General features: G+C 47.9%; 1 protein-coding gene across 1 annotated transcript in view; it reads right to left on the reverse strand.

Moving 5' to 3' along the window:
- The window catches only part of DNAH9 (dynein axonemal heavy chain 9), a 303,991-nt gene that overhangs the window by 214,887 nt on the left and 75,414 nt on the right, over nucleotides 1–13,690 (reverse strand). The window contains 6 exon segments of the mRNA XM_057311241.1: nucleotides 2,915–3,075; nucleotides 3,404–3,643; nucleotides 5,974–6,099; nucleotides 7,296–7,448; nucleotides 11,316–11,442; nucleotides 11,779–11,909. Of these exon segments, the coding sequence (XP_057167224.1) occupies nucleotides 2,915–3,075; nucleotides 3,404–3,643; nucleotides 5,974–6,099; nucleotides 7,296–7,448; nucleotides 11,316–11,442; nucleotides 11,779–11,909 (938 nt within the window).

A 13,690-nucleotide genomic window follows, 5' to 3' on the forward strand; every position in this document is an offset into this window, starting at 1 on the left:
ATGAGCGCCTCCAATGGATTGATCCCGAGTGAAGGCCAAGTACAACCCTAGGACGCCCAAGCCCCCTCGAGACCTGCTGTTGCCAACACTGTCCCAGCCGCAGAGAAATTCGCATCTCTCTCGGAATGGATGTTATCTGCCTTTCGTCCTAAGCTGGGGCAGGGAGGAGTGCTGGTCCCCAGCTCAGAGCAGAAGACAGAGTAGCTGTTCCTCCTTCCTTGGCAGCCAAGGCACAGAGTCCTCAGTCCATCTCCAGAGTCAACCTCTTCGATTCTATTCCTACCATCTGGGTCTTCAATAGTCAACCACTATTCATTCATTTGACAGATACTAATCTCAAGGTCTACTAGGCGCTGGTGACATAGCAACGAACAAGACAGACAAAGCTCCTTGGCTGCAGAGAACTTCCATCCAAAGGGGAATGCAGCCAGCAAGCACGCAAGCAAGGTCTTTGCAGAATGTGGGAGATGTTAGGAAGAAGATACCAGAGGGAACCATCTGGGTTATGGTTGTGTGTGTGTGTGTGTGTGGTGGGTGAGGCTGGATTTTAGTAAGAGCAGTTACGGAAGGTGTCCTCAGAACTGAGGACAGAATGAAAAGATGAGAAGAGGACTGTGGAACAGCGAGCATGAGAAAGGCATTCCAGGCAGAGGGACAACCCCCCCACCCCCCAGCCGTGTATAGAAGGCTCTAATTTAAAGGGATCAAGGAACAGAAAGGAGGCCGGGGGGCTGGGGCACAGGGACTGAGGTGTCGGGGTGGTGGGCAGGAATTGCTAGGTCCTACGGGGAATTCAGATATTAGTCTAAGTGCAGTGGGAAGTGAGTGGAGACAGTGACATGGCCTCTGTAGGCTCCCACAAAAAAAAAAAAAAAATACAAAAGTAAACACGGAAAGGTTTGAGGGGGACTCTGGGTGGAAGATCCTTCCAGACTGGGCAGGAAAATGAATTAAAGACATGAACGGCATGGGGGCGGGGAGGAGAGATGAACCCTGAGGTCTTATTCTATATGACGTGGGGATTTCCCCCCATCCCAATTCATCCCCTGAGCACCGTGATTATAATTCCACTCAGCTTTCCTTGGAAATACATCTGAGGATTTGACCCGAAGCCTCCAGGTGGCAACACTTACAACAGGCGAGAGAAAATGAAAGATGGCACCATTCCATGTGGCCATCCCAACCTTCCACAATTTATGACGATGTCTTCACCACCTGTAAGTCACTTATGTAGAATGAGCCAGCCATTCAGGTACACAACTCAGTTTGGAGAAGAAGGGATTCAGTGCTCAATGGAATCATGAAGGAAAAAGGTGCACACTCTTCGTAGACTTTACAGAAATCTCAACAGACTTAAAACAGCCTGTCCTTGCTCTCCTTTGTCCAAGCTGTGCTGTCAGATAAATCTGCATAAAATACAGTTTTCATCGTTTTACTCCTCTGATGAAAAATGTTCACAAGTTTACCACGACGTAGTGGATAGACTGCACATCGTACAGGCAGACTCCGACCCACCTTTCCAGGCTTGGAACCAACCATGTCCCCCCAAGTCAAGAGGGTACCCGCTCCTCCCAGGAACAGGTCTTGGGTTTTTCCATTTCCGTGCCTTTGCACGCCAAAGTCCATTTTCCAGAAGGCGTGTCGGTAGTTCTTCAGAGCTTCTGGGGATCCTAGACCACTTTAACAAGTGACGGGTGCCGTAGACCCTCTCACCAGAAACAGTGATGCGCACAGATTTCTGTACAATTTCACGGCACCCTGGCAGTCATTCTAACCTACTGAAAAGCTGCTGGAATCCTACACTTCCCTTCCAGGTCCGGATCGGATACCACCCGTTCCCTAGTGCATTCCCAGCCCTCTTCTTCCCATGGCGGGTGGGATCCCCAGGGCTCGGAGGGCTTACGGCTAAGTCACTTGCTTGGAAAATCGCGGCAAATGGCTGTGAGCCCTACTTTATACTATGGCCCTGCAAGCTTTCCCCTTGTGCTATTTAAATTTTTATCGACATATGTCTTATTTCCCTCACTGGAACTGGAGTCTAAGGGCAGGAAATGTCTTGGTCACCTTTGTATGCCCGGTGACTACTTCAGGGACTAGTGAGAATTCATTCCTAAATTAATATGAATGACAGAGACTACGGTTCTCCAAAAATTGTAAGCTCCTTCACGGCAGGGACCACCCGGCTTTGATCTGATTTCTAGAATGAGAGGTGCTCAAGAAATGAGCCAACCGACTGGTAAGAAAATAGTAACTGGGGGCGCCTGGGTGGCTCAGGCGGTGAAGCGTCGGCCTTCCGCTCAGGTCATGATCTCAGGGTCCTGGAATCGAGTCCCGTGTTAGGCTCCCTGCTCAGCGGGGAGTCTGCTTCTCCCTCTCCCTCTCCCTCTCCCCCTGCTCTGGCTCTCTCTCTCTCATTCGTATAAATAAAATCTTAAAAAAAAACAAAACAAAAGAAAATAGTAACAGGATCGTCTACTGAGCACTTACTATACTCTGAACTCCTAGGAGCAGTATCGTCTTTTGTCCTTACAAACCTCATGTGAGGTGTGAGTTACCACCTCCATTCCACAGATGAGACAACCAAGAACAAGAATTAGTCAAGTGTTTCAAGGTCAAGGAGCCGGTATGTGTTAGAGCCGGTGTGAGAATCCAGGTGTGTATGACTCCCTAGTAGTTCCTCAAAAAGAGAAAAAAAAAAAAAAAAAAAATCACAGCTCATTGATTTGCTCTGGGGTTCGTCCTGAGAAGGGCCCTGCCCTACCCCCTTTCGGTTTTATTTTTATGAGTGTTGTGCAGTCAGGCCCAACCCCTACAGCTCTATGCACAAGTAGCAAGTGACGGGTGGCCTTGACCCCGGCTGGCCTGAGGCTGACCGCAGTCGGGTTCGCCGGGAGGGGCTGATGCCAGCGCTCACCTGTCCGTCAGAGGCGTGATCACCAGGCGAGGCGTATTTCCCAGGTACTCGTAGGAATACAGAAACTGCGCATCACAGATGTTGGCAAAGCAGTGCTTGGCCTCATCATCCCAACGATGCCGCAGCTGGGACAGCCAGAGGAAGGCCTGAGCGCTGTCCACCTAAAGGGGGGGCAGGGTAGTGGGGGTGAGTCGCTGTCCAGCAGGAAGCTCGGGGCCTGTCGGCCACAGGATGCACAGGGCTTTGGATGAGCTGGGTGTTGTCTACCAGTCAAGAGCGCGAGCTGGGCCCACCGCGGCGCAGACAGCACGAGCTGCTCCTATGACACTCGTTCGCTGGGAACAGCCACCATGACTCCCTCCCGGTTCTCTGGCCAGCGCAGAGGCTGGGACCCCCATGTTTGAGCTGCATGCGAGCGTCTCCCTTATGCCACCATTCGTGGTGTAGCTGTCCCCCAGGAGGGACCCTCTGGAAATGCCCGGGCCTCACCTTCTGAGCGATCATCTTGGCCACCACATCCCGGGCGTGCACGTCGACAGTGCAGATGGTCATGACCTTTTGCCGGTCGCCTTGGGAGAGCGGGCCGATGAGCATGGTGATGAGCGTTTTGAGCTGGGCCACCTGCTTCCTGTAATAGTCCTTCATGGCGTTCTCGTAGCCCTCCTCCAGCCTGGCAAATGCAATGCCCACCTCTGTGGTCCACCAGATCTGAGTGCAGGTCAGGGCCACCTGTGGCAACCAGGAGCCGCTCAGTAAAGCCATCAGCAGGACTGTCTCCCAAACCGGCCCACGCATCCATCACCCAGCGAGAATCAGTGTGGAATCGAGTGGGTGACGTAAGCTCCTTCCCTCCCTCTTCCACCAGCACTGACTAAGCGAGCCACTTGTCTCCATTTCCTTGGAGATGGGAAGTGGTTCCAAGTGGGGAAAGCGCTTTCTGCTCTTGAAAAAAACGTATTGTTTGGTTGCAAACGACCAAAGAGTCGTTCTGGTCAATGTCAGTGGCTTTTAGAAATTGCTACACTGAGCTGTCCAGGTTTACTGGCCAGGCTAAGCATCTTTCCTGTGCTCGGGAGGTTAACAATATGCTGAGTGAGCACCTCAATAGCACTCAGACTTGGTTCTGTTGTTCTTGAACTTCTTGCGGTCTGCGCATTCTAGCTTAGTGAGCCACCGAGGATCATTTGTGGCATATTTTTCCTTGTCCGTAAGACTTTTGCTACATATATTTTTTAGTTCTTAAAACCTATCACCTTGAAAAGCCCACTCCTCAGGGTCAAGGTGAATTACAGCAAAATTCGACATGGTCAGCAAGATTTGTGGTTTTCAGAGGTTCGAAATAGATAAATGGAAAAAGGATTCGAACGAACATTTCTTCTGTTTGCTGAGAAACTGAATATAGAAAAGGCATAATTTTGATTATTCAGGGTGGAGAATTTAGATACATTGATCATCTGTTGTATCCCTTGATTTGGGAGACACTGCTCTCGAGATCTGTCCCAAGAGCAGAAAGCAACACATTTTCTTGCCTCAAAATTCTCATTCAGGTAAACAAGGAATCCTGACAGGAATGATTCCCTTTGTGAAAAAGAGAAACCCGTCGTAGAAATGTACCCTTCTCTCATTTATCTGATTTTGCCTTTGGGTTAGACATACCGTTCTGCCTGCCCTGTGATCTTGTTGGGAGAGTTTGAATGTGATATGCCAACTACACAGTTAAAAGAATACTTCCCTTCAGCAGTAATGACTTCCTCCTCGTTTCTTCTATTTGTCTACACCCACTGCCAAGTCTACACTCGCTGCGAATATTTTCCCACCTTCCTCTCCCGTCTCCGCCCCCTGATAACATGACACCACGTGGCACTCCACTGAAGCAGCCGCACCAAGTTCACGGACGCCCCTCAGCCTCTTTATTTTGCTTCATCTCTTCCGAGCGCGTGGCATGACTGACCTCCTACCCACTACCGACAGTTTCTTTTTTGGTTTCCATTATGACCATTCCCTGGGTTACCTTCTGTCTAAAAAGGCACCGTTTCTCATTCTGCTTTACTGGCTCCTCCTTGCCGACCCCGTCTTCCCATGACGCTCAAGGATTTGTTCTACGCCCTCATCTCTGTCTATGCGTTTTCCAAGGGTGGTCCTCTCTAGTCCTACGGCTTCAATTACCAGTAGACTTCTGCAACCCCCAAGTGTACCAGCGCCAGCACTGTCCCCCTAACAGGGAAGGCAGGAGGGTACACTGCAGCCAGAGTCATCAAACAATTCTCGTTAGTTTGCATCTTTCCCTCATCACTCTCCTGAGAAGCCTGGAAAGGATTCAGATACATCTCGAAGCAAGTGAGACTCCCTCATGGGCTTCGTAAGAACTGGCTTTGAGTTTCCTCTGCAGGACGCACCTGCTGCCTCTCCCTCCCTCCTCCCCTTCCTCCTGCTGCAACCACACTCAGTTCCTCAAACACAGGATGCTCTTCCTTGCTTCTGAGCCTTCCATCATGGTCCTCCCCATGCTTGGCAGCTCTTCCCCTCCATCTTTAACTTGTTTGCTCCTACTTCAAATCTCAGCTTCTATGTCGTATCCTCAGGGGGGTGGTCCCCGGACCCTACTGGCTAGCTCTGTGCTCCCAGAGTACCAGGTCTCATTGGGAAGCGACTGACTTCCACATCAGGCTGTAAACTTCAGCAGGGCAGGGTTGGGATGTCTTATGATGTCTCGTTCCCTGTTGGGGGTCTCCTGTGCTCAGCGAAGATCCTGGCACATGCCAAGCAGGCTGGCTCAATGAGTTGAACGGTTTACATTTTCTCCCTACAGTAGCCAGTGAGGGTAAAAATGGCCAGCACTTGATTCTCCAAGGTAATGGTTGGAGTGGGTCATGGCTGACAATTCCCCCGTTCCTTCTTGCTGACCCCCTCACAGACCAGCCTCTCCTAACTGTGAAGCACATAGTGAGTTTGAGGTCAGGTGTTTCTTGAAGGCTGAAGGAAGAGGGAGGGAGGGAGGGAGAGACAGACGGACAGACCTAGTGAAGGACAGCGGCTCACAAAGGTCCTGGTTAGAATACCTGAGCTGGATAGTCGAAGAGCCACTGTTCCCTTGGCTTTTCTTCATAGGCAACTACACCTTCTGTCATCCCATGCCTCACTGTGGCCCTCATATGAGCAAGCACACGGTTCAGCCATATTTCTACCTGAAAAAGAACTCTGAGTGAGATGCTGGGTTCTGAAGAAGGTATGATCACTCACCCTGAGGGAATGAAGAAAATGTACAGCCCCAATGGCTGCCAGAAGGCACAGGGAGCCATTTTGTTTCTGGACCCAGGACAGTGATCAGTGAGAACGAGGCTCTATTAACAAGAGGTGGACAGACCCACTTGGAACACAGAGGACACAGTAGCAGGTTAAGGGAGGCTTCATTCAAGGAAGTCTTAATCTGGGTTGAGCAAGATCAATAGGTCAGTGGGTTCTCGCAAGCTTGTCCACACAGAGGACGGACAGATCAGCCAGAATTATATTTTCCAACTAAATGCTTTCTGGTCTACCAATGGACACATCCCGAATCAAACCCCAGGGCTCCTTTCTCATGAAACTAAGAATGTCTGATCATTTCCTGGAATTAGAATTGCTTTCCAAGAAGCACGTGGATGAAGGTAGACTGCTGTAAAAGATCTTTTCTCCGGGTAGGATTTTGGACTCGATTAGAAGCCCCAGGGACAATGGTTTGTTGGATCACTTAGGATAATAAACAAAGAAGGGCTTACACCTTAGCGGTGATGGGGAAGGACAGGAAGGAGGTTTGAGGAGGGAACCATGCCATGTTTTGTGCTTCTTGAATTTGCACACGGGAGACTTAGAGGTGGTAGTTCTTGGGGTAGTTCTTGGGGTGGAATGGGATCTGGCTTTCCCAGGGCTAGGGCTGTGGGAGGAAGGGACTCTGAGCTGTATTTGTACAGAGAAATGACATCTCGGGAGAATGGCTGCTTTCAAAGAGCATTTTCTCCAGGGGAAGATGTCAGTGTGCCAGATTCCCCTGGGAGGGTGCCCCGAGGGTTGTCATGTTAAAGCCTCACAGTGCTGCGAGTCATGTAAACCCCTCTTCTCGCTGACTGGGGTGGTTGTTAATGTGCATTGTATCCTCTCTGCACAGGGCTTTGGTTAAGAAAGACACATGGATATTGACGTGTTCTTTCCGGGAACCGGAGAGAAGGGACTAGGAGCTTCTCCGACGTCGGTTCAAGTCAAGAGAAGCTGCCAGTCCCAGGACACAGAGAGCAGTTCCGACCCAAGGTCAAGATGGCCATCCTGAAGGTTGAGGCTGCCTGTATTTGAAAGCAGACACTTGAGAGGAAAGGGGATGAGGAGGGAGGGAAAGGGACTTTTACTCTACCCGACCGCTGCAGTCACAGGGCTCGCTGAAGGCCACATACTCTCCTTCCTTGCTGTACATGCCGAGACTTATCTTGGTTGGTTGCTCACTGGCGTCCAGTTGGAACTGCATCTTCGCCATATTGTCAAAGAGTTTGGAAAGATGGCGTTGGACCTACAAAGGGAAACCGCATCAAAGGACTGGAGGACGTGTCCGGGAAGATGCCCGTTAGTGCCGTTCATTGGTCTACTGTGTGACAGCCATTAGAGAGTCGGACACCAAACATTTAGAGGGAAGCTTGCGGGAACGATGGCGGTATGAGGTCAGAACCAACTGAACTGGGTACGAGTGGCCAAAGGAATATAAAATTGGTGGGAGTCGTGGAGTAGCCACTACCCAACGAAGCCACAAAAGTTTGATTCATGTCTGCTCGATCTAAATGGGAACAGACTGGAGAAAAAAAAAATGATGGTTAATTCATAAACCCTCTTCCTCAGGAGATAGTCAGAGGATAGTGGACAGTCTGCAGAAGGGTAGTGGTGACAGTGGCCTGTGGAAGTAGTCACCCAGCTGTTGGAACCATTGCGATGCAGTAGACCCACATCTGGAGGATCCAGGTCAAGGCAAGCACGCTCACCCCAGTCAGAAAGCCTGGCCACGCCAGGCCTTTTCCCTCGCGTGCTGTCTCATGATACAGAGGCCCTTTATAGTAACGCCCCGGGGGAATGTTCTAGGAGGGTTGCCGGAGAGCCACACCATGGTCCTCAGGTGAGGGAGATGGCGGGTTGGAGAAGAAAAATAAACAGAAAGCTGCTCTTTGGTAGAGCTTTTTTGAGATACAGGGACTTCGGGCTGCTGGTACCCTGAGTTGTAACCCTAAATCTACAACAACCAGCTCTCCAGCTTATGAGAGGAGAAGTCCCACGTGTGTTGAGGTGAATTGTGACGGTACTTGAGATCCCACCCACAGTGACTTGGGATGAGTACCTTGATGGGATGGACCCTTCTTTATCTGAGAGAGAAAGAGAGAGGGTGGGGGAGAGGAAGAAAGAAAGGAGAGGGACGAGAGAGAACGGGAGAGAGAGGAGGGGGAGAGGAAGGGAGAAGCTTTAATAAAGGAAACAGAAGTAATTATGAAAAATGCCACCTTGTTTTCAATTAAATGAAAGAGACATGAACCCTACAATTATGAGGTGAAGATGGATTGACAGTGGCAGGGAAATCATGTAAGGAAACAATGAATAGTAAAGGACGGAATGAAAACAAACAAATTCAATATGGCGGACGAGCTCGAGAACCTACGGAAGAATTTCAAGGAAGAGGGATAAGAGATGAAAATCTGTACAAATATACGCAAATATATATGAATACGTGAAGGTAATGTATACAGCACAGAGAAGATAGAATCTCAACTTACAGAGACATGAAGGGAAAAAAATCCAAATAAATGGAACAGAAATATTATTTTAAAGCATACAGAAAGAAAAGTTCTTTCGAGATAATGAAAGCCCTAGTTTTCAGATTGGAAAAAAAGCCTTGTCATGTGCTGGAAAAATGAACAAAGTAAGTATATAAACGTTTACAAATTTTCTAGAATTAAAATTTAACTTAAGTTTTGATCTCTACAGAGATCCAAATAGAAATTAGGCTACCTAGAAAGGTTTGGGGGACAAAAAAGCGGGTAGACCTCAGAGAACATCTCCGATGATGTCTCAGAGCTACATCTGAGGGGATTTGAGAGGAAACTACTGTGACCCATGAATTTCAAACTCAACCATTCGATCACGCACCTGTAAAAACAGCTGAGAGTCGCAGATACAGAAGGAATTGGGGGTTAGCCTACCATGCTTCATGTCTCGGGATGGTGAGGAGGGGGGAACTACTTACAGATCTCAAACCAAGTGACAAATAAATAAAAAACATTTAAGAATGAGTAGATCACGTATAAAGGGTCTGGCAACAATCTTGGACTTTTCCTATGCATGTAATTAATGAACATACAGTTACAAAACGGAATGTTAGTGTGATAAATAGTTCACCTCCACCATACCTGGGCTACTCTGGAATGATTTCCATCTATAGGAAAAAAAAAAAAAAAAGAGGTGGGGGGGGGGGGCTTTAACTCTAGGGATAATCTCTCTCTAGTACTTGCTTCTCACCAACAAACCCAACACACCAGTTCAGTAAGTTGGAGAGTTAATGACAAAGACAGAAAACTAATGTGTGGGTGCCATCTTTTGGCTCCGTCGAAGCAGCTCTCATCCGTCATCAGTGGCGATGCCCAAATCTAGAACTTCTATGCAGGGAAATGGGGCAATATCTAAACCGACCACATAGCACTTACTCTTGGACCCAGAAATCCCACTTTTAGGAATGTGCCTGGAAGGCAGACCTCCAACAATACAAAACCCCAAATTTATTCAATGCCGTGTTATTTGGAATTGCAAAATAGCATAAACAACCTCTGGCCAAACTATGGTATAGTCCCATACAGTGTCTGCAGGGGTATTAAAAAAAAATGAGGGAGATATCTTTCAGTTGACAGGGAGTGATTTCCAGGACCCATCATTACAGAAAAAAATGGCATTCGAGTATACATAGCACGGCACCTTTTGTGTGAGAAAAGAGGGTCAATAAGAAAATACATGTGTGCAAACATAAATACACATCCGATCATGTTTGCAAAGATAAACCAGAAATGAGTGGGACTGGGTGACCTACAGGGAGGGGTGGGGAGGAACAGGAGGAGGAGCGCTGCCCACATTCCTTTTTGCACAGTTTGACTTTCGAATGCCACCTATTCGAACAATCCAGTCGATGAGGATGGGAACAAACCCCCGAAACTCAAAGCAAAGAGAAACAAATGAACTTGACTATACTTCAAATGAATAACGAAGTCACACGGAAGGGAGCAAAGAACTCATCCAAGTCACTTCTGAACACGGTATTTTGGCTGGCTGTCCTCAGAGGAAAAGTGGAGAACCAGAAAGGAATCTTGAAGTCTTGTTACGGTGAGAAGTGAGGTGAGCGAGAGGACGCCACAGTGAAGACATCAGCCCTCCCTCCTGTCAGTCACTTGGGAGCCTCAGACCTTTGGTCTAGGACAATCACTCCGCAAAGTGTGGTCCCCGGCCAGCAGCATCACGTGGGAAACCCTTAGAAATGCAAATTCTCTGGGTGTTATACGCAACTAATGAATCATCGAACTTTACATCAGAAACCAGGGATGTACTGTATGGTGACTAACAATATAATAAAAAAAAAATTAAAAAAAAAAAAGTTAGAGACCAGAAAAAAAAAAAAAAAAGAAAGAAAGAAATGCAAATTCTCCAGCCCCACCCGGACCTACAGAACCACCTGAAACTCTGGGGGGAGGGCTCAGAAATCTGCCTTTTCGCAAGCCTTCCAGGCAATTCTGACGCACCGGAGCTGCCCAGTGACTCTCCAGTTTGAGAACCATCGTCTACAGGTCCAACTACCACCAGTGCTCCAATTAGTTACTCTAATAATACTAAGGAAAAAATAAAAAACCAACCTGGTAGCACGGTGGCTACTTTACAGATGAGGGAAGTTTGTCAAAGAGAAGGGACACCCAAGGCTACCTGGCTAACGAGTGGCTAGAACCAGGGGCTAGAACCCCAAATTTGGAGCTTCTCATACACACGCTTTCCACAAAAATCACAAAATGTCGAGTTAATACAACCTTCAGTCTTCTCCCCCGCGGAAATTTTAGCTATAACTTTGGACAGCGATGGTCTGGATCTCTCTTCAGAATCAGATCAAAGGCGTTCCCTGTAAAGGCTTAGCGCCCCCTCCACCTTCCCCATCCTCAAAATTTCCTCCTTTAGGGTGCAGTGGCCACTGATGGGCAGGGGGCACCCTGAGAAGCATAACGGTGGGCACTGAAGATGCTGGCGGGAGCGCGGGTCCGAAATTCACATGCTGCCAGAGAGAGGAGACATCGTGGGGAACCTGAAACCCTCCCCACCGGAAGTGCCCCCTGTCCTTCTGGACGTTTCCACGAGCGCTCTCTCAGCTCACCTGTTGTGGCACTGTGCCGTTGGAGAGGGTGTCTAACAGGTCAGAAGAGGACAGAAAGTAAAACCGAGGGAAGGCAAGCCTTTTGGTATCCAGGTACTCGGCCAGGGCCTTCTCACACAGGTATAACCTGGGGGCACAGACACAGAATGTCCTGATTAAGCTGGCTTAGACCCCCAGGTGCACAGACACGACCGAAACGCAGACGGATACAGCACATAGAACGTATGCAGAATTGGTGCAAGAAACACTTACAGGTATTTGCAAATATACACACCGGTACATTTCCACCCAAGTAAGCACTTCTAATGTCACCTCCCATTACTTTACCCGCAAATCAAAGCACACGCACAGACACACACTCGCTCGCTTGGACAGTTAAAGCAAGGCTCTCGGAGCCAGAATCGGAGAAAGGAAGCGTCGCCCTCCCCGGGACAAAAAGGGGTGGCAGCAAGCAGACTGTCACCTGCTCTGAAGATCTTCCAGTTTTTCGTAAAGACCTGGTGTGTTGGTGGTTTCCACTACATTGGGATTCTTTTGGGCAGCATAAGCTAGCTCTTTAAAGTCAATGTCAATGCCTTCGAATCTCTTAGAATCCTGAAAGAAACACGTGGGGAAAAATGAACTATAACACCCTCTTGGACGCGGAAGATCCCTTGTGTAACAGGTCCGAAGCAGACACTGGTTCTGGGGAGGTCCGAAAAGTCAAAGAAGGAAATATCCTTAGCTTGAAAGAGGAGTTCCTGAGCATTTTGGTGGTGAACCCCCTTCCTGTTTTGAAAAATCATTGAGGGGGGCAAAGAGCTTTTGTGTACGTGGGTAATATACCCATCGATGCGTCTCCTCTGTTGCAAGCTCAAGTTGAGAAATTTTAATAATATTTGTTAATTCATTCATTTTTCAAAAAGACTTATTTATTGTTGGAGAGAGAATGCAGGGGGAGGAGCAGAGGGAGAGGGAGAGGGAGAATCTCTAGCAGACTCCCTGCTGAGCACAGAGCCTGATACAGGACCCAATCCCACGACCCTGAGATCATGATCTGAGCCAAAATCAAGAGCTGGATGTTTACCCAACTGAGCCACCCAGGTGCCCCTGTTAATTCATTTAAAAAAGTAACAATATTAAATTATAATATTAATATTAAATTAATATTAAATGGTAACATAACATGTTTTTATCTGAAATAACTGTATTTTCTACAACAAAATAACTCAGAAGGCAGCCTTGTTGCACTTTTTTTCCCCCTAAGATTTAATGTCTGACTTAGGACATGACCAGATTTTCTTTCCTGCTCTGCATTCACTCTGTTGTGACATCACGTGTCCAGAAGCCTCTGGAAAACTCCCCTGTGTGTGCACGGAAAAATGAGAGTGAACAAAAAAGGAAATAACATCTTAGCGTTATTACTAAGACAGTCTTGACCTTGAGCCTCCCCTACGAAGGTCGGGGTCCCAGAACCATGCCTTGAGAACCGTTGGCGTAAAACACGTACTTCCTGCATCGGGTGAACAGCGGATCCAGTGCTTCTCCTGGGTCCGTGCAAAAGCTGATGTAACCAAAGTAAGATGTTCTTCAGCAAATGTGATGTCTAATTAATTAATTATCATCATTTCCCTCAAACACACAACCGCGCAATAGTGTCATTGGAATGCCCGGGACAATAACATATGCAGGCGTGAGCCCAGTACCTGGCCCCTGGTGAGAGCTTGTGGTATTATTATTACGTGACAATAATCATTAACAGCAATGTGCTGTGTGCACTGCTTAATTACATCCCTGGAGTGGGGACTGGTACTTGTCCCAGTTTATAGGAGGAAACCGGAACACGGAGAGGTTAAGTAATTGGCCCAAGATCCCACAGCTACAAGTGGGAAAGCTAGCCCCTCTCCCAAGAAGATTTAAAAATAGGAGGGCAGGGTAAATTATGACGGCTCCGTGAGGCATTCCGTTCCAGGGAAAGATGAGAAAGCATCAAGGTTATAGAGGTACCGGAAATACGGAACACAAATGCTCCAGTGAAAAGAACCGGGAAGAAAATCGTAATTACACAGCGAGCAATTATGTAAAAAATATGTATGTATGTGAAGCCAAACTGGGAGACATTCATAATGAATGAAAAGAGTTACTAGTTAGGGTGTAAGATTACGACCGATTTTACTATGTTTTTAAACTGTTTCTGTGATTGTACTGTTAATATAAAGAAAATAAGTGCACCCCCATACTTCACGCATGAACCTGTGCCACTGTTGAGAAGCTAATGATACTAATTCTTTCTGATGTGTGGTTGAAAGTTCTCGAAAGCCTCCTTTAGAGTCTACAAAAGCCTCCACTTCTGCCCTCACCTTCTACTTAAACCCGCTCTTCCTCAATGCCTTGCG

The sequence above is a fragment of the Ursus arctos genome, unplaced genomic scaffold, assembly GCF_023065955.2.
Source record: "Ursus arctos isolate Adak ecotype North America unplaced genomic scaffold, UrsArc2.0 scaffold_14, whole genome shotgun sequence".
NCBI classification, from domain to species: Eukaryota; Metazoa; Chordata; class Mammalia; order Carnivora; family Ursidae; genus Ursus; species Ursus arctos.